The sequence below is a fragment of the Perca fluviatilis genome, chromosome 13 (genome assembly GCF_010015445.1).
Source record: "Perca fluviatilis chromosome 13, GENO_Pfluv_1.0, whole genome shotgun sequence".
Classification (NCBI taxonomy): domain Eukaryota; kingdom Metazoa; phylum Chordata; class Actinopteri; order Perciformes; family Percidae; genus Perca; species Perca fluviatilis.
In genome coordinates this window covers 21,329,712-21,356,946 of record NC_053124.1, presented here as the reverse complement: position 1 = coordinate 21,356,946, position 27,235 = coordinate 21,329,712, and the positions used below count along the sequence as shown (strand labels likewise).

The window sequence follows — 27,235 nt, the reverse complement described above, 5'->3', positions numbered from 1 at the left end:
CTCCACGCGGGTTCTCCGCATCCATCGCGGCCTGGATCATTTCTCGTGCGCCCTGCTTTATTTCCGCATCCAAGTAATGGTCTTTATAACGCGGATCAAGTACAGTCGCGATGAAGTGCAGAGGATCCGAACAGATCTCAGTGAAACGTGTGCTGACAGACTCTAAGAGCACTTTTCATTGTTTTCACTCCGTGGTCCGTCTCAACCTCTTTGCTTAGGAGACGCTTTGCAGGTGGATCGGATACTGACACACGTGCAGGTCGCGTTTTCTGTTTACGTCATCACAACATTTTCGGCCGTATTGTTTCGGTGATAAAAGTATTTCGGCCGAAAACCGAAAATGCCCTTTTGGGCCATTTTCGGCCGAAAATTTTCGGTGGCCGAATATTCGGTGCATCCCTATAGCTAAATTAGATTAGCATCATTGTTCTCATCTAACTCTCAGCAAGAAAGTGAATAAGTATATTTTCCCAAATATATTTGTTAATATTAGGGCACATGTAATTGGGTATTTTTAGATCTGTGTTTGAACCCATTCATGTGGACATAGCCTACAGTACAATCAATCTGATAGGAAACATAGCATGTGCTATGTTACTCTCAAAATAATCCACATATTAGAATTTTCAATTCATCTTGAGTTCACTCATCCTCAGTGTTTTTAATGTTTTCCACTATATGTTTTAGAGAGCTCTACCTAAACATGTTTAATCCATTTTTTTTAAGTGAACTGCCTACTGATGAACTTTGCCCCATGATATCCGAAACACTTTACTAAAAGCTCCAGGAGTGACCCAGTAATTGGGATTGCAACTTCTCAAGTGTGCCTGTGACAGTGTCTAAGTCACAGGTGTAGTGAACATGACACCTGCCACTTCAGAAAGCATGGACCAACAATGGGGAAATGTGATCTACAGGAGGTCTATATAGCCTAATGGAGACTGACTTCACAGACAGGAAGATACCATGAGAGAGCCCATGTTGTGGGCATCATGTCCAAGCTTGTACGTAGGATTGAATATCTGAATACACAGGTGTAATTAAACATACATTTAAGGTGCTGGTAAGCAAATTGTGTCACCTTTGGACAGAGCCGGCTGTTTCCCCCTATTTCCACAGGGTATATACAGAAATCCTGGAGATAAATTCAATACCTTTTAATACCATTTTTAATACCTTCTCAATATTTTTTTAAACCAACACGCCATTGAGTTGCAGGTTTATATGACTACACGTTTTCTAACCATTAAACGGAGTTTGAGATTTATAAAACCACACCCTCTAGGCCAATAGAATAATGCAGATAGGGAAAGTCAAGAGAATAGATTGAGACTCACTGACTTTGGAAACATCTTGCAACCCTAACCCATCTTGCATTTATTTCACCTTTAGAATAAAATTAATAGATGAAATAAAATGATAAAGTAAAGCAGTTCAAAGAAACAAGCATTCACTGATGCCATTATAACCACTTCAAACTAAGTGAACCTTCTTCTGTATGTACAGACACCCAAATGAGTACACATGGAAAATATTCCATGAGGCAAGTGACATCAGACTTACACACAGACAAGCAAACAAGCATTCACCGTTTGAACTTGTGATGCCATTATAACCATTTGAAACTAAGTGAACCTGTGATCTCATGCTAAGTGCTTCAATTAAATTGCTTTTTCTTCCCCATGAGGGGTGCATACCGCTCAAAACCAACATGAAAAATGTAGCTAGTAATGTTCACTCAGCGTTTTGTTATTAAACAGTGTGTAAAATGAGCGGTGACGTTAAATCACCGGTTTCAGGTTAACGGCACCGTCTATTTGCTGGATGGTTTTAAGGTAACAGTCGGTAGCTAACATTATAAGCCCATTGACAGCGAAAAACAAAGAAGAGCTGCTGTTGGCTAACAGCGGTCTTTGGAATTGGCTTTGGCCGCGACTCTGGAAGACTTGGAGTTAAGCTTTTCTTTGAGAAAAGAACGGCACTGAAGTCATTCCTCAAAAAGGAAGATGTGTTCGGAGTTCTGCCGACCGGATACGGCAAAAGGTTAACCTATCAACCTGCTATCAACTAGCTCCGCTATCTTATTTGTTGCTCTGCTTGGTTGTAGCGTGCAGAGGGAATTTGAAAGACAACTGTTTATCCCGCCCCTCGGATTGAGCCCTGTCAATGGTGAGTTCCCAGACCCAACATCTTGAAGTGGGCTTGTCAGGCTAAGATAGGCTATCACCCGATGTGGGATAGGATATAGTAGGCCTAGCACACAAACTTTACAAGATCAACTTAAATAGACATAATAAAACAAATGGACAACTCATAGTTTGCAAAAAGAATATTTAAAAAATTAATACCTCGTAAAATGGCGATTAATACCTTTTAATGGCCTTAATTTTTACTAATTTGATTTACTACCTTTTAATACTTTTTAAAACCCTGCGGACACCCTGTTTCCAGTCTTTATGCTAAGCTAAGCTAACCAACTGTAGCTTCATATTTAGTGGACAGATATGAGAGTAGTATCTTGTCATTTAACTCGGAAAAGCAAATGTCGAACTCTTCCTGATTTCGTTCATGGGGTCTCTAATCAACTATCCTATTAATAAAGGGGGTTTTAATGCCTCTTGTAAATGGTTTGTGTGGCTATTAATAAGTTAAAATTAAAATCTCTGATACTAGCCTACCTTAAAATGTGACAACTGAAAGTAGGCTAGTCAATATTTTTGTAGAGTAATACAAAAAAATCTTTTTAAGTCTCTTAAGGCAGTTTATATGCTATAATATAAAGTGTAGGCTGTCAAAAATGAGGTGGTGTTTGATGTCGAAAAATGTTAAATGATGACCAGTCTTTTACTCCCTTAGGGTTAGGATTAAACAGTACTTTGCCGTTTGGTATCATTAGTCTACCTGTAGGCTAATGACCAGCCTAATTCATTGTGGGCTATTTTGTTTGCTGCTGACCTGGAGGCTTCCCGTCCTGGCTACGCAACAAGGTCTGCAGGGACTCGCCCCCGAGGAGGGAGGGCACTTCCACCGCAGGGAGGAGGAGGTGAGTGGACGCAGTTATCCCAACAAGCCGATTATTGACGGCTACTGAGCCCTCTCTGTCAATTTGCGTTCGTCCTCGCATGGTCAAACACAGGCGGACACAATACATCTGATACTGAAGTTTTTATTTGTGCTGGGCGGAGACTACTACTTTTTTTTTAATGACGCTGCAACTTTTTATGGATTTATATTGATAGATATATATATCGTGTGTGGAAAGCTATTTTTTATAAAAAATATTTTGAGACTTGCAATTTGTGTATTTGGTGCATTTGGTAGACTACACTGCAGAGAGCTTAAAGTGGCATCTTGGAAGCTGCATGGTGTTTTATTTTTACATCCTGCTTAAAAGAAGTTCACACTTAAAGAATGCATCAAATGAAAATGGTAGCTGCAGTGAACTTTTAGAACTAGTAGTAACTATTAGTAAGTGAACTTTACGATCAGGCAACAAGCCAAATCACAGGGACAACAGTGCCATTTTGCTTTGAGCAGTTTGAAGCGCAAGGTATAAAAATGAATAGCCTATCCAGGAGTACAGATGACCACAGAGACATCGGCCACAGCCCAGCTCACAAACCGGAGACATCCAGGTACCGTAGCTGGAGCAGCTTCCGCTTCTCGAGATGGAGAAGTGGTTCCCAGAGGACCAGCCCCCCTGGTACACCCTCCCCAAAGGTAGAGAAGAAGGCTGATGTGAGCAAGGCGCTCTTCTCCTTGGTTCAGACTCACAATGACGACTACACAGCGGATCCAGATGGCCAGCTGGACACCGACAAGGAGGATGAAGAATGCAGCGATGACACAGGACCCTCACAGGACCAGTCCACCTACTTCCAGAAGCAGTTTGGGTCCATGCTGCAGCCCGGGGTCAACAAGTTCTCCCTGCGCATGTTTGGCAGCCATAAAGGTGTTGCTGCGGAGCAGGCCCGGGTCAAGAGCTTTGGAGTGTGGATCATCCACCCGTACAGTGACTTCAGGTAATGATCAGTTTATTTTCAGAATACCCTAACCTCAGTTTTCTCTTTTTTTCAGATTATGTGCCTATATTATATCTGCAGAAAATGGATAGAAAATGCACAATTGGTGAAAACACAAGTCTGTAACCGTTTGCCAACACAAGATTCCCCAATTTGTCATTAATGTTTCATAAACTTCCCTTGAAGCATCCAGTTTACATCCAACCAAACAGGCTGAGACGGTGCTCAGATCCAGACAGACTGCAGTGCAGCAGCCATCTGATTTAGTCTCTTGCACTTGATAAGGCGCTGAAGGGATTTGATTAGTGATACAGTATATATAGGACAAGATCATCTGGATTACTGAGGTTTATGAGGAGGGAGAACTACATTTATTGATCCTGCTAATATAAGTGATCCAATGTTTTCCATTTGAAAACCATCCAATCATTTTTTGCTGTAGTTTGGCCTCGCTTCTGGAGGATTTATCAGAACATTCAGTTTTTGTGGCTGACAATATCTTAGCAGTGATTCCACAAGCAATCTGTCTGTGCGGTCACTAATAGCAGCCGTCATCAAATTTAAACAATTTTTTTACATCCGGCCTATGCCAGACAGAGAGGATAAACCCGTGCAGAGGGATTATTGCCCATAAGAATCCCTATAATTCCAATCTTGCTCTATTATGCAATAATACACACACAGCTGAGGGGGGGGGGGAGATTACCGAAGGCCTGCTCTCCTTAAACCTTATGCTCCAACTTCCCCTTTAAAATGATTGAGTTGTAATAGCAAATGTTTTGGTGCTTTTCTGTTTAGTGTTCAAGGTCTGATATCTGGTTTCATGTAGATAGATAGATAGAATTATTTTATTGATCCCAAAAAAATGGGAAATAATGGTGTTGCAGCAGCAAAAATATCAGACGGGAAACTCAAACTGTAATTACGTGACACTCAAAACAGAATTTGACAGATGTGCCGACTTTGAGACTTCCCACACAACCAGTGAGTTTGCATATTCAGGCCTGTGAAACAGATTTTTATAAAAAAATTAATCATTGTTTTGCTTGATTTGCTAAACCCTATGATGACTAAGGAACTTTTTTGCTGACTTGCTATCTTTTTTCACAGTGCAAAGGCCGACCCAAGTGTCTTTGCTAGTTTAAGACCGAAGCAGTTGTCAGTTTCCTGTCCAGTGCCCACGTCGTTTAAATAGGAAATGCACCTGCGCGCCCATCTGTGGCCCATGGGCGTGCTGGTCTTACAGGGAGGTGTGTTCAGGTGCATTCTTGCCGTATTGCTATCTTGATGCAGTGGAAAGGGATCGCGCCATTGACCAACAAAAACCTGGTCTAAAGTCAATAACGCAGCATTTATTTATTTTAACAGCACAAATATTTTAGGCTCGTGCACAGCGCGCGCACACTATGCATGTTACACACACAGGGATTATATTACAATGTATAATAGTTTTGGTGGCATAGTGCTCGGCCATATATGAGCCGATCAGTTTCTTCTCCTGAAAAATCTCTCCTTCCTGCTTAGCAAATCCGCCATCATAATAGCAAGGTCCAAATGCGCCTGGCTGTTAAATGGAATGGGAGATGACACTCTGATTGGTTTATTGCATGTAACACCCAAAACACACCTACAAATTAATGAAAACACTAAGTACAACCCTTTTGAACCATGCGCCTGGCGCACGGACCCTTTTTTCCGCCGTTAAACTAGCAAAAGTGGATTTGTGTCAAACATATCTGGCCCTTGATGCAATTCTCATTTCCCAGTGTGGCCCTTAGTGAAGTTGAGTTTGACACCCCTGCTTTAGACGGTCGTAGGGCGGGATCTCCTATATCAATTTAATGTACTTCATTTTTTTCATGCTCATCTGTTATTGGCCAAAACACATAATTTGATGTGCCAAGGGAGGACATCCTCCCTAACCAATCAACAACCAAGATACAAGATTGACATTGCGTTGGTCCAATGATAATTTCCGAGTGTGAGTAACGTTAACATTAACTGGCAGTAAACTTTTCTTTTCGTTTTTACAGTCTGGCAGTTAAGTGATCATAGAGTAGCATATTAGAAAATAAATTAAAACGTGCAAATTACGAACTAGCTTACTTTTCAACACATCACTGAAAATACATTTATTTAGTCCTTTTCAACAGAGGCCAAATTAAAAATTTTCAGATTTCAGTTTCCCTTTTTTATCCAGCGAGCAGTAGCTAGCTAACGTAACTCGCGTTTTATATATATATATATATATATATATATATATATATATAGAGAGAGAGAGAGAGAGAGAGAGAAATGACAGGAAGTGAGGAGAGAGAGGGAAAAATACATGCAACAAAGATCCATCACTGGAATCCAAAAGGAGGCGTTGCAAGCGACCTAAATAAAAACATTATCATACTTGTGGAGCTGTGTGAAAACAAGGGATCCCCAAAAATGACTACCATCCCATGTAAAATGAATGTCTGTACCATATTTAATGTTGGGGTAGGTGGGTTTGTTTTGGTGTCATTAGGCAAAAATTCCATAATAACTTTTCCGCATATTGTAATTCAAGTGGTCAGAGAGAAAACTAGACTTCTGCACCTGACTTCTGGCTCTGTTTTCAGACTTTGGCCAATCACAGGTCATTTACGAGAGAGGGGGTGTTCCTATTGGCTGTTCTACAAGTGCAGATGCACATGCATGTCCCTTCAGATGGCGAAAGCCTGATTCAAGGGGGGGGGATCCTGATATTCCAGCACTGGCAACTACTGAAAGACAGGCTTATCAAAAAGAGTGTCTTAAAGAGAGTCTGACAATAAACGCAATAAAACATGTCAATATCGGCAAAGCCTATTAAAGATAAAAGAAAATGCCTTCTACTAACCATAGCCAAGGGCTACAGGACGGTAATTCTCATAGAATTGCCACTATATACCAGCATCAGGATCACAATCATGATTGGAAAGATTGAAATGAATGACTCATACACATACAGGTTACTATATGAAGCGTGTACATATGTCTGTGCTTGTCTGGTGGGATGGGCTATTTTCAAACTCTGCCATTTATTTGTAGCCTGGGAAAACCCTGACGAACTTCTGGCAAATTTGAGATTTGCTCTGCAAGTCCGTCGGGCCAAAAGCCCATTCAAGCCCATTTCCAATTTTTCCAAATCGAGGCACCAATCACAACTGTTGAGTCTATCCAATTGCGCCCAGAGGCATTGAGCGGCATCTGTTTGGAAATGGGCTGTGAATGAACCTTCCCCAGACCCACTCTCAGTTACAACTGTCAACCAGGCTAATTTGTTTGGCCTTTACCAGAAAACTGCCTACCCCAGCTTTGATGGCAATCTATCCAATAGTTGTTAAGGCATTTCACTCAAAACCATAAATGGTGAATGGTGACCTTAAAAATAAGAGAACAAAGTCTTACAGATTCATCCTCTGAGGAACATAAATGTCTGCCCAAATTTGCATAGCAATCCATATTATAACTGTTGAGATATTTCAGTCTGGACTGTCATTGTCAGAAAAATGGCAGAGAGTCATTCATATTAACAGCAAATATGTCACCTATTTATAACTTTTGTTGCTTTGAGAAGATGCAAACTACACTTAAGCAGATTCAATCCTGGATTTAGATTCAACATAAAATGCTATAATACCACACTCCTATTCCTGTTCCTCTCCCGCTGTTATTAATAGTTATTAATAGATTTTCATACAGCAGAATTAACTCTGCTTCTCACTCATACTGAAGCCCATGCAGCCATTAACTTAGCCATTAACTTGGCTGTTAACATCCATAATACTCTTTGGTGGAGTTATTAGCAGGGAGCAACCATTAATCTGTTGCAACATGAGAGGAGATGATAAGTAGTCATGTAAACCAGCGTGTAGACACCGATGACATGGACGCAAGAGATTGATGGGAGGGATAAACGTGAATGAGAATGATGAAACTAATCTATCAGTTCCTGTATCTCTACTCTGACTGGTTAAAGAAGACGGTCGTTTTCTCACAGGGTTCATATTGCGATCTCTGATGAGTGATGGTAATCAAAAATAGTCTGGTTCATATTCTGTTACTGTGAGAGACCCACAAAGTGATTGACACTTGATGGAAACAATCTGTAAGGAAACCCAAACCGTGTACTTGTTGTGTATAACGAGACACTGGAGACTTCAATGACATGAAGCAGACAGTGACGAGTGCAGCGCAGACATCTGGGCATTAACACCCTAAAAGCAGCAGACTGCGTATAAACATTTCCAGTGGCAGTGACGTTTGTCTTTTCTTCATTGTCTTCATATCGAGCCTTATATTGAGGCAAACACCATACAGTTTTGATGAGAGGGGATACCTCCTGTGACAGGAGCTTGTTATGAGTGAGAGTAAGGGTCACTCAGAAATGGTTAATTCCCTGGATTGGACAGTGTCCTCCTGATCGGATGACTTCACTTTAACCTTGATAGCTGTTTCAAATCCTCTAACTTAAAGGAATAGTTTGACATTCTGGGCTTATTCACTTACCTCCATATATTATTATAGATTAGAAGAACAGCACCTGTTTTATGTCTGTCAGGTAAGTATTGAGCTAGAACAAGGATGCGAATAGCTTTGCTTAACTGAAAAGAGGGAGAAACGGCTAAGCTGGCTGTGTCCAAAGGTAAAAGAAATTGCTTTACAGCACCTACAAAGCTCACATATTATATCTTGTTTGTTTAATTCATACACAAACAGAAAAGTTGTGATTTAGCAAGGAGTTACGGCTAATTAGTTAGGACAACTAGCTAAGCTAAGCTAAACATCACTTGGCTCCAGCTGATGACAAGAGCATGGTATCAATCTACTCATCTAACTCCCAGAATCAGAATCAGATTTATTAGCCAAGTATACTTACATACACAAGGATTTTGACTTTGGTAGGTGTTAACACTCTCTCTACATTCAACAAATAGACATTTAGTAGACACACCTAATGAAAAGCGCTATATAAATTCAATTTATTATTATTATTAAATACACTATATACATATAGGCACATATCAACATAATATATGAAAATACAAATATACAAATAAGACATATTATCAAGACAAGTACACATGGAGTGGGATGTAAAGTGCAAAAAAGTTATAGTGCAAAGTAGTGTGCAAGATGTATATTGTAGTTATAAGTATGTAATGTGTAGAGAAGAGGGTGAGTGGTCAAAGTGGGGATGACCCACTTATCAGCAGTTCAGTAGAGTGATGGCAGTGGGAAAGAAACTGTTCTTATGTCTGGTTGTTTTTGTGCGCAGGGATCTGTAGCGCCTGCCAGAGGGGAGGAGGTTAAAGAGAGTGTGTGCAGGGTGAGTGGGGTCTTTGTTCTCTGCCCGCTTCCTGGTCCTACCCGTGTACAAGTCCTGGAGGGAGGGCAGGGGGGCACCAATGATTTTTTCAGCTGTCCGAATAGTGTGTTGTAGTCTGAGTTTGTCCTGTTTTGTGGCTGCCCCAAACCAAACAGTGACGGCTGTGCAGAGGATGGATTCAATTGCAGCAGTGTAGAAAATGGCCAACAGCTCTCGTGGTAGGCCATGTTTCCGCAGTTGCCGTAGGAAGTACATCCTCTGCTGTGCCTTTTAAAGGATGGCGTTGGTATTGGACTCCCACTTCAGATCCTGGGAAATGATGGAGCCCAGAAACTTGAATGAGTCCACATTTGACACTGGGCTGTTGGATATTGTGAGGGGCAGTAAGATAGCAAATAATTGTATATTCCAAGTAGTTTTTACATTGAAATTCTGCGAGCAATGCTCTGTTTTTCAGGAACACTGTTCACACTCAATTATGCATTCACACCTGGAATGCATGTAATTGACCTTACTGTATGTCACTGGTGTGTCTTTATCTAGTGAATACTGTATGATATAAAGACACACTAGAGCAGCTGCAGCAAAACAAACGCTGTCTGGGTGACACCAATAGACTCCATAATAATTAATTTGTTCATTATGTGAACAGATTTTCACTATAAGCCTTATGCTGCCTGCAGGGATAACCTGCATTTAACCTCTGCAATGCTTTTAATGCCTCTAATTCTATGCAGCAGTTAATTTCTGTCTCAAAAGACAGACTTGGATATAAATATAAATATAAATATTTAATTGTTTCTTTTATTAATTTCCCTCAGATTTTCAGAGTACAAAGAACAATTTAATCTCAGTGTATGATTAAGTTGAACCAAAATCAGAGTCTTCAGAGTTTGTTTACTCTGGCAAATAATTGATCAGTGAGCACTGGAGACCTCATCTTTGGACACTGGGTGTATCTGGATCTCTGTATAGCAATAGTGAAAAAAACAATAAGAGCTTTTAGTTGTACATAAAATGCTCACAGCTTTACATTTGCACAAACTCAACCTTCCACCACTCCTGTACAGGTTTTCCTGGGACATCGTGATGCTCCTATTGATGATGAGCAATCTGGTCATTTTGCCCTGGGGAATCACCTTCTTTGAAGACCAGAACACCCTGCCTTGGATCACCTTCAACGTCCTGTCCGACACTCTCTTCCTCATGGACCTGGTTTTCAATTTCCGTACGGGCATCCCGGGAGAGGACAGCCACATCACCCTGGACCCCAAAGAGATCCGCATGCAGTACCTCCGCACCTGGTTCCTGGTGGACTTCATCTCTTCCATCCCTGTTGACTACATCTTCCTCATCGTTGACCTGGAGTCCCTGCACGACTCGTCTGACGTGTACCGCACCGCCCGCGCCCTCCGCATCGTGCGCTTCACCAAAATCCTCAGTCTGCTGCGTCTTCTCAGACTGTCTCGCCTCATTCGCTACATTCACCAGTGGGAGGAGGTAAAGGAAGGATGAGAGACAAAGCTCATAATGATATATAGAACAGTGCATATCGGAACAGAAATTCAACATTTGTCCAGTTCAATGTTTGTTTTTGTTTTTTTACTGCATACAACTTTGTCTCTCTCAGATTTTCCACATGACTTATGACCTGGCCAGCGCTGCGGTGCGCATAGTCAACTTGATTGGCATGATGCTGCTGTTGTGCCACTGGGATGGCTGCCTGACCTTCATGGTGCCTATGCTGCAAGACTTCCCCCCAGACTGCTGGGTATCCAAAAATAACATGGTGGTGAGTACATTCCTTAATACATACTCACATGTTTCATAATATATTTAAACCTGGAAAACCTGGACAAATCTATTTCTTCATTATAGGGAAAATAGGTTAAAAAATAGTTTAATTTAAACCCAGTTAATACTCATTCATTATTTCATCATTTGATAATCAGAGCCAAATCTGGATGGCTTGTTGACTCCCATGTTTTCTGATCTAGGCAGCCCATAAAAAACTGACTGGGTTGTCTTATTTCATAGTTTGTGGGTTGGTAGGCATTCCAGATATTCAAATGTATGTGCACAAACATGGACTGAAAAGTGAGTTTTTCATGATATGTCTCCTTTAAAGAAATGGTTTGATATTCTGTGAAATACGCCTCTTTGCTTTCTTGCCGAGAATAAAATGAGAAGAATGATTTTACTCATATGTCTAGTGGTATCAATCCTCTCATCTAACTCTTGAAAAGAAAGTGAATAAGCATATTTCCAAAAATGTTAAACGGTTTCTTTAATTGCAAGTGCACCAGTTGAAAACTGTATTTATTTTCCTTATGGTTAATACTAAATTACATTAATTCCAGGATACTTTCAGGGAAAATATTTAGGAGACCTTTATATGTAAAATAATGTTACCGAAGCCTTCACTTGCTGCATTCATTTGGCCTCTTGTAGCCAATTTAATTATGGTCATACACAACACTGCTGAGTTCTCTTCCCTTATTTTCTTTTTACAGAATTCAACATGGCACCTTCAGTACTCCTACTCCCTGTTTATGGCCATGAGTCACATGCTGTGTATAGGATATGGAGCCCACCCTCCAGAAGGCATGACTGACGTTTGGCTTACTATGATCAGTATGGTCGTGGGGGCCACCTGCTACGCCATGTTCCTTGGTCATGCAACTACCCTTGTCCAGTCCTTGGATGCATCACATCGCCAGTATCAGGAGAAGGTAATTGCATTGACTAGAAAAGATTAAAAAACTAAGACAGATTTAGTTGTTTTGTGCACAGTATGTCCCAGGAGCTTCACGTGGACACTTATGTGATTCTGGCTGTGAGGTTTAATATCACAGTCACGTTTAATATCATAGGCTTGCTTACTTGCTTGTACTTTATTCGTGGAAACTGTGCCAAATGCCTGGAGAATTTGTGTGTTATCTAATGGATTTCATGGCCTCCAGGGGATTTTCACAAGATAAAACAGCACAGGTGATAGACAAATGGCGGAACCTTAGTTTTGGATCACTCTTTGCTAATGCCCATTACAAATTAGTTTGTAATCCACTTAAAACTAGAAAAAAAAAACTGCAAAACAAATAGAATAAATGTGTAATCATTGTGATTATAAATAATTCAGCAAACACATGGTAGAAAATGTGACATCTGACATCAGCTCTGTGGAATTTCAATTGTATCCTCATGAAGGTCAAATCTCCATGTGCTTTGTCCAAATGTTTTCAGTATAAGCAAGTGGAGCAGTACATGTCGTTCCATAAACTGCCGGCGGATGTAAGACAGAGGATCCATGATTATTACGAGCAGCGATTCCAAGGCAAGATGTTCGATGAGGACAGCATCCTGGGAGAGCTCAGCGATCCGCTGAAGGAGGTGTTTGATTCATTAAACCTTCCATTTGACTTCCTGTTTCTCTACATGTCTCTCTTTTATTGACACATGCACACACACATGTAATTTTAAGCCTGAAAGATAAGTTTAAAATCAATATATCGATTATTCTGCTGGTTATTGTTTTCTATCAGTTGTTTAGGACATTTTTGGAAAAATAAGCATCCCAATTCACCATAGTCCAAACCCCTAAGATATTCAGTTTACAGTGATATAAAAAAAGAAAATCCTCACATTGAAGAAGCTGGATTGTCTATCAATTAAATAATGAATCGACTAATTGTTTCAGCTCTAAATCAATAATGCAACTAATGATTATTTTCATTATCAATTAATATGTGAACTATTTTCTTAATCAATAGTTTGGTCTATAAAATGGTAGAAATTCTGCTTCTCTTTGTCATGTGTGAAAGTAACCTGAATCTGTTGGTCATACAACAAGTTTTATAGACCAAACGATTACTCAAAAATATATTCAGATCATAAAAATGATTGTTACTTGCAGCCCTAGCCTTGTTTTCGCCCAACAAAACCCAAATATATTTAGTTTAGTATCACATAAGAGAAGCAGCGTCTGAGAAGTTGGAACGAGATAATGTTTGACATTTTTACTTGAAAAATTACACTTGATTTTCAAAGTAGTTAATTTCTGTCTGAATAATCAATAGATTGACTAAACAGCAGCTTCTGCTTCAGCTCTACAAAACCCGTCACACATGCAAAACAAGAAATTCAATAATTAAATAAATAAATAAATAAATTTAAAATTAGCTCAGAATCATTCCTTTAAACAACAGAATGTAATAAAGCGATAAAACAGGAAGGTAGAAATGTCTCAATATCACTTATCTTAATGTCCTCTCTGTCTCCCCACCATGCAGGAGATTGTCAGCTATAACTGCCGTGGGCTTGTAGCCAACATGCCACTGTTTGCCAACACCGACCCTCATTTTGTGACAGTGATCCTGACCAAGCTGCGTTTCGAAGTCTTCCAACCTGCAGACTTGATTATACGAGAAGGAACGCTGGGTCGGAAAATGTACTTCATCCAGCACGGCACCGTCACTGTCATCCCACGTGGAAGTAGGGAGGTTACGCTCAACGATGGAGCATATTTTGGAGGTAAATCACTTGTAGGATCATTCAACCTTCAACTATTCCCCATCAAATCTGGTTGTTCCTTTTTGTTGCGGCTTTCTCTTGTTGTTAAAGCTGTATCTTCTGATTATTTTCATTATCGATTAATCCTACAATATTGGTTTGGTCTAGAAACGTTGAAAAAATTGCTTGTTTTGTTCAACCAACAGTCACAAAGCCAAAGATATTTAGTTTACTTTCTTAGAAGACTAAATGGACTAAATAGTTTTGACATTTGCTTTCTTACCAATAGTTAGATGAGAAGATTGATACCACTCTCTCTTTGGACTAACACCCAGCCTGGCTGCCGATGGTATACTTTCCACCGCTGATAAAATGTAATGCTAATATTTACATGTAGCAAGCCTAAACATTAATTCCTAACATGTTTGTATCTGTCAGCTGCTGGGACAGGAAATAACACTCACAGACTATTTTCTGTGCCGAAATGTTTTGCGTGTTGGTGAATAAAAAAAAAATACACCACTAAAATGTGTTGTAACTCGTGTTACTGAGATTGTAACGGGTAAAATATTACTGAAATTTGATTAGCAATGCGTTATATTACTGCGTTACAGCAAAAAGGAATACATTACTGTAATTGCGTTACTTTCGTAACACGTTACTACCAACATTGTTTCCAACACATCGAACTGTTGCTTTAAGGTTAAACTGACTCCCTCTTCTTTGGTTCAGAGATCTGCCTGCTAACCCAAGGACGACGCACAGCCAGCGTGAGGGCTGACACCTACTGTCGCCTTTACTCCCTAAGTGTGGACAGTTTCAACGAGGTCCTGGAGGAGCATCCTCTGATGAGGAGGGCGTTTGAGTGTGTGGCCGTGGGCCGACTAGGCCGGGTGACTCGCAGACCCAGTTCTGATCCTCCCCCAGATGAGAGACTTCCTCAGCAGCAACAGAAAGAGACTCCTGTCAGAAATGTGGAGGATACTTGACATACTAGACTGAACTTGACCACATAACAAAGCAAACATAAATATAAACATAAACATAAGAAACCTTCAATGTAAATTTGACGGATTGCTGCTTACTCTAGTGCTCAGTGATGAACAACCTGATGGAGACCATCAGTTGTATTTATTATCACATTATTGCTGCACTTGGTTGAAAATATTGCAACTTCAGTTGATTTTATTTTGTTACTTGTACGCTTTACATGTTAGATCCATTGTGTAAGTTACAAGTCAATGAGAAAATAATCACTATTTTCTTGTTTCTTCAGCAACTTATATTTTTTGTGTTTTTTTACTAAGGCAACAATAGCTTTACCAAATGTAAATACTGCTTTAAGAATAATTTTTTGTTGCCTGTATGCTTTCGGAAACTGCAGTTTTATTCTCCATTACATCATTCATTCGAGTGCGGGAGCACCAGCTGGATGTAGCGCTGAGTCTAATGATCCCTCAGGTCCATAGGTTGCATCAAGTCACAGTTTAATACCGATGTTCACTGAGGATAAGCTGCTGTGATGTAATACCTCTTAAGTGTACAGAGACAGATTGCACACAGTTATACATCACTGTTTAAATTGCCCCATTTCATGGTACTCATACTTGTAGAGGTAATCTGCCTTTGCATCGCTACAATTAAATATCCAATATTATAAACTGTGATTTGTTTCCGCACATGGACCCAATTTACTCACTTTCCTTAACACTTTAATCGGTTATTTAATTTTATGCTGGCAATTAATTTGCTAAATATATGTTTATGAATTCAGTAGGTTCATTTGCAGATGATAATGATGAAGTCTGTCATATTTATTTAATATTAATGCAAAAAACAAAACAAAAATTGCCAGACAAAACAAACATCTTTTGTATGTGTGCTGCTATTACTGTGTTGATTCATACAGTGTATTTTTGTTGTTGGTAAATTGAATGCAAAGGGGAAAAAATGGTTATGGAATCTTTCCATTTTACAGTAATACAAAGTAAAAAAAAAATGAATTTGTTCAGTTTTAACCACAATGCTTATCCTATCCTTTTTATTATTTAAACTTTCTGCTGAATGATCCTCATACTGATTATGTCATGTAAATATAAATAATTCTACCCTTTAAACATGTATATAAAAAACGTTTTTGCCTATGCAGTTTGTTTTAAAGATGTAATTTATAACTGAGCAAACACACACACACACGCACACTACTTATGAAAAACATATTAATATGTGCTAGTATTAAAATTAAAAGCCCTCACTGTGTAGAATGGCCCCTTTTGGAGTGCTATATATAAATGCACCATATTTTATGATATATAGTTACATTTTCAGCTGATTATATACTAAGTCTTATCTTATTTCTGCAAATAAGAAAGTATAGCTCTCAAATGGAGTAAAAAGTACAACACACACACACACACACACACACACACACACACACACACACACACACACACACACACACACACAGCTTCCGGCCGTGTGCCCATCTACTTCCGTCGGTGTTTCGTAAACTCGGGACGTAGAGAAGGTAAGGACTGATGGTTTGGTAACTTAGCTAGCTACATCAAAACCATTCATCATGTGAATGCTTTTAATGCAGATGGTATTACAGTTGGTGTGAACGATTCCATTCATAAATTGTCAATGTGATATTTGTATGCTGCGTCGTGAATCCGCTGCTTTTACTTTGACATTACAAGGTTAACAGCTAGCTAATTTAGCTTAGCGCCAGGCTAGCACTAGCTAGATATATGATCATGAGGGTCAGTGCGTGCTATTTACATCACTTTTAAGCGAGGAAAACGTTTAGATTTATCCATAATTATTACATTTCTTTACAACTATGTTGATCTGAAATAGTACAGCAGAGATTGTCAGGATTGATAACATTGCTGGCACTCGCCTTCACCTTTGTTAGCTAAAGTAACTTTCTGTATCTGTGACATAACAACACAACATAACATGTTACACAAGATCTCTGTCAAATCTATTCCAGTGCCAAACAATATTTTTTCAAATACCTATGTGTCGCCACCAAAACAATAAAAGTTTATCTAGTGTTAGTTACTTTTATAGTGTTGAAATGAAATGGCACTGGTACTGAAATAGTGTCTGCTTTCACTCAACTGCTCTTGTTTTGATTCCTAATGGTTTGAAAAATATGTTAGACAGTTATGACAAAAGGTTGTTATTACAGCAAATTACAGCATGACTCCTATAATAAAAATAACATGTATTGTTGTTAGTTGATAGGGCCATTATAATATATGTAACAGTAATCTGTCTAGTTATGGAATATAACTTATTAAACTGATTTGTTGGTGCTCTGGTTGATGAGTCCACTGGACTATTTTCAGATAGCACTCTTCAGTTTTGTTTTCTATAATAGTGTTGATACCATCCCTGAGGATTATCCATACCTTATTTGAGAAATATCAATGTTTTTTGTACTAAACCCTTTTTTCATGTAATTAAAGGAGCCAAACTTCTCTGATGTTAAATGTTTTCTATGCACAAGCAGCAGAACTTTGCCTTAATAAAATTCTATTCTTAAAGCAAAATGTTGACTTAAATTAGGAACTTTAAACTACTAACAGCTAACAACTAAGAATTAGCTAGACAACAGGATCTGATGGCAATTTTCAGTATTTCTAGTAAAACCTAGATTATGTCCTACATTTCTTGTTAAACTGAAGTAACCTAAACTATCCGTTTGACTTCATGTTATGGTCTCTCCTTGGTGCAGGAAGGATGCTGTCCCTGTCTCGAGCAGTGGTGTGTGGGGTGGCCCGTGCTCCAGCTGCTGTCACTCAGGGTGCAGTGACTGCTATCACCCGATTCAACAGCACAACACAGGTACAGGCCTGTATTTTGGAAAAATTAAAATGGTAACAATAGTGTTAAAATGTTAACACTGATTATGTGTTTGTCTCATATTCCCAGAGTGCTCCTAAGAAAACCACATTTGGACCTCTTGCAGACGAGGACAGAATTTTCACAAACCTTTATGGCCGCCACGACTGGAGGTAACAGCCCTGATGTTATTCCCATGTGCTCTGCAAAGTCTTAAAATTGTAATCTGTAAGATTTTCATCTAGTTAATCTAGTCTGTTAAATTCGTATCTATCAAAAAGTGAGTTAAAACAATGGTGATTGACAGGCGTTAAAGTGGGCCGGAACAATCCTTTCGATAAACTTGTAAATTAATCCAATTGGCAGTTTTATACATCAGTGTTTCTCGTTCGTTTAAAATAACGCGAAATATCCATTCCAGTGTTTCCTCTATTCACTCTCAGCAGCGCACTGCCGTGAGTCCATGCAAACGGCAACTGTCTGTGGTGAGTTCACATGTCTATTATAAAAGCAGGACAGTCGCGGGCTATCTGGTAAAGTCAGTTGAACAAGTGAAGATCACGTCGGTAGCCTACCCGAAGACTTACAGGCTCATTAGTGATCGACGTGGTAACGTGCTGCAGATCCGGTGTTCGTAGCTGAGCTGGACAAAGAATATTTGGTTAAAACAGATTGGTGATGCTGTTCTGCCCTCATAGTTGTCTGTGATGTTAGCTGGAAGACCGGGTGCCTACATTTTATTACTGCTGACTCACAATGGCGGATCAACAGACAGAAAAAGAAGAACGTTCAACTTCGATTCCAAAAAAAAGAAACAAAAAACTAAACGAACTGAAGAAGTGCAAATAAATAATAGTTAGTAAATAGCTTTATAAGTTTCATAGTTACTGAATCAGAAGCCATTGTTCCCCTTCTCTCTTCACCTGTTACCAGTGTGAAGCATGTGAAGGCATTAGTCGACACTGTTCGTTTTTGAAAGGAACTCTTGGAGATGAGGTTCCAGAGGCGTGCCTTCAATTACATTTAGCGCCAACATTGCCGGTAGAAACAACATAACTCAATATTACAGATAACAACTTTAAACATAATATCCATATTAAATTGATTTATCGTCTTACACAATACAAATTAATGTGCTTAAAAGTAAAGAAAGAATTCCAATTATGCATGTTCTTGACCTGACAAGAAGCTTTGTTGCAATAAAACTTTATCAGTAATGTCTAGAGATAAAAAAAAAAGGACACAATCCTCACCTACTCATATTATCTTGTGCTTCAGGCTGAAGGGGGCGATGAAGCGTGGCGACTGGTACAAAACTAAGGAGATCCTTTTGAAGGGAGTCGACTGGATCCTCAATGAGATCAAGGTTTCTGGCCTGCGTGGGCGAGGTGGAGCTGGTTTCCCTACAGGCATGAAGTGGAGCTTCATGAACAAGCCCAGCGATGGCAGGTCTGTGATGAGACAGATGCACACACATCTGCTCTTTTTTTCTTATATTCTCATGTCATTTTACCAGATTCTTATGAAATGCCACAAATGTCTTATACAGATTAAACCAACAGTGAGGTTTTTTTATTTTTTTTTATTCGCTCCAACATATTTGCACTGGTTTCTCAAAATAATAACATTAGGTGCTTTGATTGGTTATTTGGGAAATCTTCTGAACACACTGGAAGTGATAGATCCAAACTTAAAAGTATTTATGGGTGTAACTGACATTTATATTCACAGTCTATATATTGATTACTCAAAAAAGTAACCGAATCTTGCAATTGGCAAAGTTTAAGATGATTAGCATTCTTTTAACATCTTTATACATCCATTAACCTAATATTGGCATCATCTTTTCTAAACAACAGCAAATTTATTTTTTTATCAAATCCATCCCCACCAGCCGTTTGGGAGATGCCGTTAAAGCTCTGAGTATGCAGTTTCTTGTAATTTTCAATTACATTAATTCACATGGTCTCTTGCAATCATCATTTCTTGTCGGCCATTAGGTGCATGAAAGCTGAAAAAATTGACTAGTGCAGCTTTGACATCTTAGTTGACTCTAGCTGGTTTTGTCTGGATTAGTTTGCTCTACCCTATATAACCAAGTTCTAATTTATTCCTTCAGGCCAAAGTATCTGGTGGTGAACGCAGATGAAGGAGAACCGGGCACCTGTAAGGACAGGGAGATTATGCGAAATGACCCACACAAACTGGTGGAGGGCTGCCTGGTGGCTGGGAGAGCCATGGGGGCGCGTGCTGCATATATTTATATCAGAGGAGAGTTCTACAATGAGTCTTCCAACCTACAGGTGACAATAGACTGAATGAAACCTGAGATATAAACTTTGAAATTATGATTTCTCAGGAACATCAATTTATGGTTTATAAGTGTCTTAAAAAAAATAACATGCCAGTAACAGTCACACAATTCGCTATAAAATTACTAAATGTGTTCCGTAAAATCAGAAATACAAACTTATGGACTGAGTGTTTACTGAAAGGATATCTGTAGAGGGAATTCTTTCTTTTTTTTGTGATAATTTGCTGTTAACATTGTTGTTTATTCCTGTGTTGTCTTAATTGGGTTAGTTTTGACATTTGTGCAGTGTGGCTGTAATAGTAGAGTTATGTACTCAAGTTATGGTTGTGCAACACTATGTAATAATCTATCCTGTTAAAGCATTATGTTTTCAATATCTTCTCTTAGGTGGCTATCAATGAGGCCTATGCTGCTGGGCTCATTGGAAAGGACTGCTGTGGCAGCGGTTATGACTTTGATGTGTTTGTGATGCGTGGTGCTGGAGCATACATCTGTGGAGAGGAGACCGCTCTTATCGAGTCCCTGGAGGGAAAGCAGGGGAAGCCACGCCTGAAGCCCCCATTTCCTGCTGATGTGGGTGAGTTCCAGTGCACAGATGGGAATAAAATCAGAATCAGAAAGGTTTTATTGCCACAATAAATAAAATATTGATCTTATTAGTCTTTAGCTTGTACCCCCCCAGTGCATTCTTACAATGGCCACATTTTCTTCAACCTACTAGTTATTTGGATCTGAACACCCAGAACTACTGTGGGACTCTTGTTCTTGCCAAATAAAAGCTGTACTGTAATATCTACCTCACTTATACTGCTCTCTTAAAGGTGTGTTTGGTTGCCCAACAACTGTTGCCAATGTGGAGACTGTAGCCGTGGCGCCCACCATCTGTCGTCGTGGCGGCCCGTGGTTTCTGGGCTTTGGCAGAGAGAGAAACTCTGGCACAAAGCTCTTCAACATCTCCGGCCATGTTAACAACCCCTGCACGGTAGAGGAGGAGATGTCTATCCCTCTGAAAGACCTCATTGAGAGGCACGCAGGTACATATGAAGCTGAGAATGTGTCACACAATGTAACCAATGAGCCTATTTGACGTGAGTTAGGGAATTTTGTCAAAAAATATCTCATAAGTGGAAGAAAATTCCTTATTCCAAATAAATAATTAAATGAAACTGGTGCAAAGGGAAAACCTAAATGCATCATTTGTTTATCTGCACCCAGGGGGTCATGGGCTGAAAAGATTAAGATGACTTAACATAAGCACACCCTAAATGCACTTATTTTTAAACTTAATTATAACAAACATCCGTTTGGTAGGTGGAGTGCGTGGTGGTTGGGATAACCTGCTGGCTGTAATCCCCGGTGGCTCCTCAACACCCCTTATTCCCAAAAATGTCTGTGAAGAGGTGCTGATGGACTTTGACGGCCTCATCCAGGCTCAGACTGGCCTGGGGACAGCTGCACTTATAGTCATGGACAAATCTGTAAGTCCATTACCTCTGCTGCATAATTCATTGCGCATAAAGAAATCAAGAAACATCTGTAACATTGGTGGATGCATGTTTTTTGCAGACTGACATTATCAGAGCCATCGCACGTCTGATTGAGTTCTACAAGCATGAGAGTTGCGGCCAGTGCACACCCTGCAGAGAAGGTAAGTGCCACTGCAGTGTCATTTTAGGCACTGAAAGTGTCGACCCACATTGGGTTTTTCAGTGTCTTGTAATACCTCTAACCAACTTTTTCTTTCAATCTGTTTCTGTAGGAGTGGACTGGATGAATAACATGATGTGGCGTTTTGTGAAAGGTGATGCACGGCCATCAGAGATCGACATGATTTGGGAGCTCAGTAAGCAGATTGAGGGACACACTATCTGTGCCCTGGGAGATGGTGCGGCATGGCCAGTGCAGGTAAACGCATGTACTGTCATCATGCATTTTGTACTAACAGGATCATTGGAAAAATGAATGGGGGACTCTGGGAAATGAATGAATTGACATTTTGCAGACATTTTTTTTTTTTTTTACATTATTTTGTGCATCCCCATTGAGGGTGGACAAGATTTCTATAGAAAGCAATCAATTTATTTATTTTATAGATTTATTTCCGGGATGTTGTATTGGATTGCATTAGAAATAGTTAAGTGTAGATAGAAAAGTAAACTTTCATCATGAAACCATAACCTCAAAATAATACTCGAGGTCTTTTCTGCCATGTGTATTTCATTCTGAACATTAAACCTTTACCACAGGAATTAACACTTAGCACTGTTTTTTGATGTTGTAATAAATATACACTGACATTGTGTTTGTAGTACAGCCGCTGTTATTATTCTGTGTTATTAATGTACTGTTTCCCTCTGTTTTTGTCTTCTCTGTGTTTTCAGGGATTGATCAGGCACTTCAGGCCTGTGATGGAAAGCCGAATTGCTGAACACCAGCAGCAGGCCAGGGCTTAGATGGCTTCTCTCAACTCCTTGAACTTGTTCTTCTGCCTCATTTGCCCTGAACCCAGTGCTTGTATAATTGACAAATTATTTAAAGCGATAAAGAGCCGTCTTATCACCTCATCATCAAGTGTTGCATTGATGTGTCTGCCTTGTCTGATTAAATTACCAATAAAATTCTATGAACCTTAAACTAGACTTCTGTTTTTGTAGTTTTTAATCTTAATTTTGTGTGTTTTATTTGTGCTAACTTGTGGAAAGGAACAACTAACCATAATAATTTTGTTCATATTTTCCAAACGAGTAGTCTCAGTTGAATAGTCATTTTTAATAATTTCCACCAAAAACTGAAACACTGCAGGTATTATGCAAATGTTTTTTCTTCTCTCCCTCCCTTTTTTGATTGTTTTCAGTGTTTAGGACTTAACCGCACACAGTAAACCTTTTTTAGCAGAAAGTTTAACACAGCCAGGTGTAAACACTCAATATGGTAAAAAATAAATGCAATACATTGATAAACAAATAAATATAACCATGCTATTGTATATTGCTGACACATTTCATGTCTTAACACTTTTGGTTTTATTTATATATATATATATATATATATATATATATAAATGATATAAAGCATGGTTTCACACACAGGACACAGCCCACTAACAATGCCGTTAAGACAAAACCTTAATTTCACTGTCTAGGGATAAAACTACAATACTATAATATCGCGATATCTCAGTGATCGTCAGCCCTTTCCACGTGATGTGGGCACTAGGCAGAATATTCACTGCGGCTTCATATCGGTGGATGTTTCTTACGGTAAGAAATGGATGCCTTTTTCAATTGTTTACAAAGACTTAAATCAAAATTATTCATAGTTTTGCATATATGTGCATGTTGTTCAAAGTGCATAGATACAACACGAACGTAAGCACACGGCAACACGATTTAAAATATTGTTAGAACATACGAGCACAATCTGCTTGCTTTCAGTCATCAAGCAGCTTTGCTTGATGATGACCAGTCTCCGTTGCCTCCGTTCTCCTGTTAACTAGCTCTGGCCTAACGTTAACGTTAGCTGTTTTGTTTTGTCTTTATTTTATATAATAAGTGTGTCCTAAGTAAATCCCTGAATCAGCCTCTCGTTAGGCGTTTATTTATTTTAGAAATGTTACATGGTTTTCAATTATTCCAATCTCTAATCTGTGGGAATAGTTATTTAAACGCTACGTCTGCCACTGCAGTCTGTCATATCCTGTAGTCTGTTTAGCTTTGCCCGCTGACATTACATGTATGATCAATGTTCAGTTCGTCTACAACAACAGTGCTTTTCTATGTTACAGCTCCATGTGGCCGAGTGGTGTCTGAAAACATCAGCATGGAAATGTTGAAGATAGAGCAAGTCATTGTTGGGAGTGAGAGGAGATCCACTTCAGCGGAGATCAAGTCAGAGCCCCCCGTCGCTCCTTTGCAGTCCTGTAAGCTAACACAGTTCATACGAGATGCTGTATCTTAATTCTAGTCTCATTTGTCAACAATCATAGTATATTATTATTTAATATATTCCGGCTATAACGTTGTAACTAATCATGAAGCATATTGTCATCTCATTGTGATGCAGATCAGCATGAGAGCCTGCAGTGTTTTCAGTGCTTCATCACCTTCTGTAACTCCAAAGCCAAGGAGAGACACATGAGGAAGAGTCATCGGGACCAGTACAAACAGCATCTGCAGCAGGTAGGGAAAGCAGACTGAAATTCAAAATGGATTCAAGTAGTAATACAAACTCAGCAATGTATAATAAGAATGAATTTGATTTGTATTGCTCCAATTGAAGATTATTTACATCATCGATTAAGCTGCAAATTTTGTCAATTTTCGCTTTGTCTATAAAAAAATGAGAAAATAGAAAAAAATGCTCATTACAATTTCCCATAAAGAAGATGAATGTATTCAATAGCTTGTTTTGTCTGACCAACAGTAACAAATCCAAATATATTTAGTAGGATCATAGAAAACAAAAAGCAAATGATTGATTGTTGCTTGACTAATCATTTAATCAACACATTGTTAAGCTTGCTTGAGTGATTATTTGTCATGGATGAGAGCCAACCTGGATTTTTGTGGTAGAATAAGATAACATTTTGGCCAATATTTCATCAACAAACATTTGGAAGTATCCCTTCAGTTTGGCCATGAAAGAATTGTGAACAAGATATGCACTGTATAGGACATTTTACTGGGGAAATTTGTAAGCACTCTCTTGGGAAACGTTTCCTCTGTATTGCTAATACTGATATAGCTGTGATAAGCCAATATTGGCTGGACTGAAGTATCAATCAGGCTCAAATTGAGGTATCAATTTTGGATGAAAATGAAGATGTAATTTGGTTTGAAAATATTTCAGAAAACAAGATGTTCTTCCATTGACTATATGAACACCTTCATTCTTTCATCAGTGACTAATGCCTTGAGTTAGGATTTCATATTTTTAACCAATTTTCTGCTTATCATTTTGCAGACTGATACAGTCTTCACTTGCTATAAGTGTGACAAGAGCTTCTCCTCCTCAGATGAGCTCAGCCAGCACCAGGCCACCCACAGCAGAGAGGAGAAGCCCTTCCTTTGTCCTTACTGCCAGAAAAACTTCTTTACCTTCACTGAGGTGAGGGCACAGCAGGTTAGCCTGTTATGTTGTGCTTGGAAACTCATACAATAATTGTTGTGTATGATGATTGTTAAATGTCTTGCAGCTGAACAAACACAGGCGACATGAATGCATAGAACGACGGTGTCCCTGCAGGGACTGTGGCGCCTTGTTCCCCAGTCCTTCGCGCCTTCGCATGCATCGCATCGCTGTGCACCCTCATTACTCCATAGTGTCTGATGACATCAACACCTACCAATGCTGCAAATGCAGTCGTGGTTTCCCGACAGAAGAAGAGCTCATGCAGCACCAGGAGAGATTTGCCAATAATATAAACTGTGACGTTAAGCCACAAGGCAAAAAACGTGGTCGTAAACCCAAATACGCAACTCAAGGAGGAATGGTTGAGAGCAAGAAGATCAAACAAGAAGAGGGAGCAGAGGGATGCCACTCCAATGGGCTTCAGCCGGAGCTCAAGATTCCTTGTCCCGAAGCAAATTGTGACCTTATATTCCCTTCTGTTGCAGCCCTGCGGGCACACAAAAGGGACGCACATGGGTCTCCCCCTCGCTATGCTCACACATGCACAGAGTGTGATGAGAGCTATGCTCGGCCTGAGCAGCTCAAAGCACACATTGCCAGGGATCACTACTCTGAATACACCTGCCCGACCTGTGGAAAAAACTTTGCACAAGAGAGCACCCTAAAGATCCACCAGAACACCCACACTGAAGGAGAGGAGGCAGCAGAAAAAATTTAGCCTGTAGACCAGGGGTCACCAACCTTTTTGAAACTGAGAGCTACTTCATGGGTATTGAGTCATACGAAGGGCTACCAGTTTGATAAACTCTTCTGAAATAACAAATGTGCTCAGTTTGCCTTTAGTTATTAATGATTAATGATACTCATCTATGTGAAGACACTGAATTTCTCACAATAATTATCAACAATGATTTAACAAGGTGGGAAACAGATAATATCAATATTCAATTTTCATTTTTAGAACAGACCTGAGGGCTACTCATCTGGTCCTTGGGGGCTACCTGGTGCCCGTGGGCACCGTGTTGGTGACCCCTGCTGTAGACTAACTAGCTAATTATCCCTCAAGTGTTGGAATGTTTTGTATTTAACTGTACTATTTTCAGGATCTACACATAAGGGTGAGAATTACATGGAGAATGTAAGTCCTAAACATCTTGAAATCCATAATCTGATAAATGGGCCAGTTTATAGGACTCTGTACTAAGGGACTTCAATAATGTCATCTGCAGGTCTTGTTTTTCTCTCCAAAAGTAAATAATTGTTGCATTAAAAATATGTTTGTTACTGTGGTGTCTGGCTGTCACTTTGTGTGTGAATGTGAATGGGTTAATGAGAGGCAAAATTTAAAGTGTGCAGTCTCTTTACCTTTTACCTGTACAGCCAATGGTGAGTGGAGTTTTAAGGCAGTTTACAATGTAAACTACATGGTATAGATGAATGTTTTTTTAGGCCTGTTTCTGACACTTTTTAAAATCTATTATAACGGGGAACAAACAAACAGTAGTGCCAGGTGCCTTTCACTTCTTCCTTCATCTTTTATGTAATCATTTTATGGACGATTGTTTTTGTCCTTAAGAATAAAAATACTGTAATTTTTGTGTAATAAACAAATGTAACTAAATTAAAATGGCTTTGTACACAACTGACATTGGAATATTGTGTAAGCTAACCTGCGAATTCTTGCTTATAACAAATATCACAAAAAAATGTAACCAAAGATTGATGTGGATTTTTGCTTCTATAATGTATGCTACAAAACGTCTAAAAGCTACAATTGTTTTTGCTTTGTTCTCCCCAAAATTGTCATGATGTTGCTACTTTAATTATTGACAAAACAATGACTGATTTTCGCCTACTATCAAGTAGTGTAAAGTAACAGTAGATTTACTCAACTTACTGTACTGTAGTATCAAGTAGTGTAAGTAACAAAGTAGATTTACTCAACTTATGTACTGTACTTATAATTAAGTACAATGAGGTACTTGATGTTCTGCTTTATTTGAGCATTTCCATTTTATGCTGCTTTATATTTTCACTTCATTACACTTCTGAGGAAAATATCGTACA

At 39.2% G+C, this 27,235-nt stretch overlaps 3 protein-coding genes across 3 annotated transcripts; all 3 read left to right on the top strand.

Moving 5' to 3' along the window:
• The first annotated feature begins 3,065 nt into the window (after nucleotides 1-3,065).
• On the top strand, nucleotides 3,066-16,004 carry hcn3 (hyperpolarization activated cyclic nucleotide-gated potassium channel 3). Its single transcript, XM_039820836.1, has 7 exons — nucleotides 3,066-4,022; nucleotides 10,434-10,863; nucleotides 10,994-11,155; nucleotides 11,877-12,095; nucleotides 12,607-12,753; nucleotides 13,653-13,893; nucleotides 14,605-16,004. The coding sequence occupies exons 1-7, from the start codon at nucleotides 3,559-3,561 to the stop codon at nucleotides 14,859-14,861; spliced, it is 1,920 nt and encodes a 639-aa protein (XP_039676770.1). The 5' UTR covers nucleotides 3,066-3,558; the 3' UTR covers nucleotides 14,862-16,004.
• Nucleotides 16,005-16,303: 299 nt separating this feature from the next.
• Nucleotides 16,304-22,675, top strand: ndufv1 (NADH:ubiquinone oxidoreductase core subunit V1). Its single transcript, XM_039820688.1, has 11 exons — nucleotides 16,304-16,399; nucleotides 17,618-17,727; nucleotides 17,815-17,897; nucleotides 19,003-19,173; nucleotides 19,844-20,027; nucleotides 20,426-20,615; nucleotides 20,860-21,072; nucleotides 21,350-21,516; nucleotides 21,605-21,686; nucleotides 21,798-21,943; nucleotides 22,420-22,675. The coding sequence occupies exons 2-11, from the start codon at nucleotides 17,623-17,625 to the stop codon at nucleotides 22,489-22,491; spliced, it is 1,413 nt and encodes a 470-aa protein (XP_039676622.1). The 5' UTR covers nucleotides 16,304-16,399; nucleotides 17,618-17,622; the 3' UTR covers nucleotides 22,492-22,675.
• Nucleotides 22,676-23,244: 569 nt separating this feature from the next.
• On the top strand, nucleotides 23,245-25,991 carry LOC120571634 (oocyte zinc finger protein XlCOF6-like). The gene is made up of 5 exons (XM_039820692.1): nucleotides 23,245-23,298; nucleotides 23,823-23,957; nucleotides 24,101-24,216; nucleotides 25,001-25,144; nucleotides 25,233-25,991. The coding sequence occupies exons 2-5, from the start codon at nucleotides 23,858-23,860 to the stop codon at nucleotides 25,884-25,886; spliced, it is 1,014 nt and encodes a 337-aa protein (XP_039676626.1). The 5' UTR covers nucleotides 23,245-23,298; nucleotides 23,823-23,857; the 3' UTR covers nucleotides 25,887-25,991.
• The last annotated feature ends 1,244 nt before the right edge of the window (nucleotides 25,992-27,235 follow it).

Coding starts and splice junctions, on each gene's coding strand:
- ndufv1 (XM_039820688.1), top strand. CDS start 17,623: ATGCTGTCCCTGTCTCGAGCAGTGGTGTGTGGGGTGGCCCGTGCTCCA. Junction 17,898..19,002: donor TATGGCCGCCACGACTGGAG/GTAACAGCCCTG, acceptor CTTGTGCTTCAG/GCTGAAGGGGGCGATGAAGC. Junction 19,174..19,843: donor AACAAGCCCAGCGATGGCAG/GTCTGTGATGAG, acceptor TTATTCCTTCAG/GCCAAAGTATCTGGTGGTGA.
- LOC120571634 (XM_039820692.1), top strand. CDS start 23,858: ATGGAAATGTTGAAGATAGAGCAAGTCATTGTTGGGAGTGAGAGGAGA. Junction 23,958..24,100: donor CGTCGCTCCTTTGCAGTCCT/GTAAGCTAACAC, acceptor ATTGTGATGCAG/ATCAGCATGAGAGCCTGCAG. Junction 24,217..25,000: donor ACAAACAGCATCTGCAGCAG/GTAGGGAAAGCA, acceptor ATCATTTTGCAG/ACTGATACAGTCTTCACTTG.
- hcn3 (XM_039820836.1), top strand. CDS start 3,559: ATGAATAGCCTATCCAGGAGTACAGATGACCACAGAGACATCGGCCAC. Junction 12,754..13,652: donor TCAGCGATCCGCTGAAGGAG/GTGTTTGATTCA, acceptor CCCACCATGCAG/GAGATTGTCAGCTATAACTG. Junction 13,894..14,604: donor CGATGGAGCATATTTTGGAG/GTAAATCACTTG, acceptor TCTTTGGTTCAG/AGATCTGCCTGCTAACCCAA.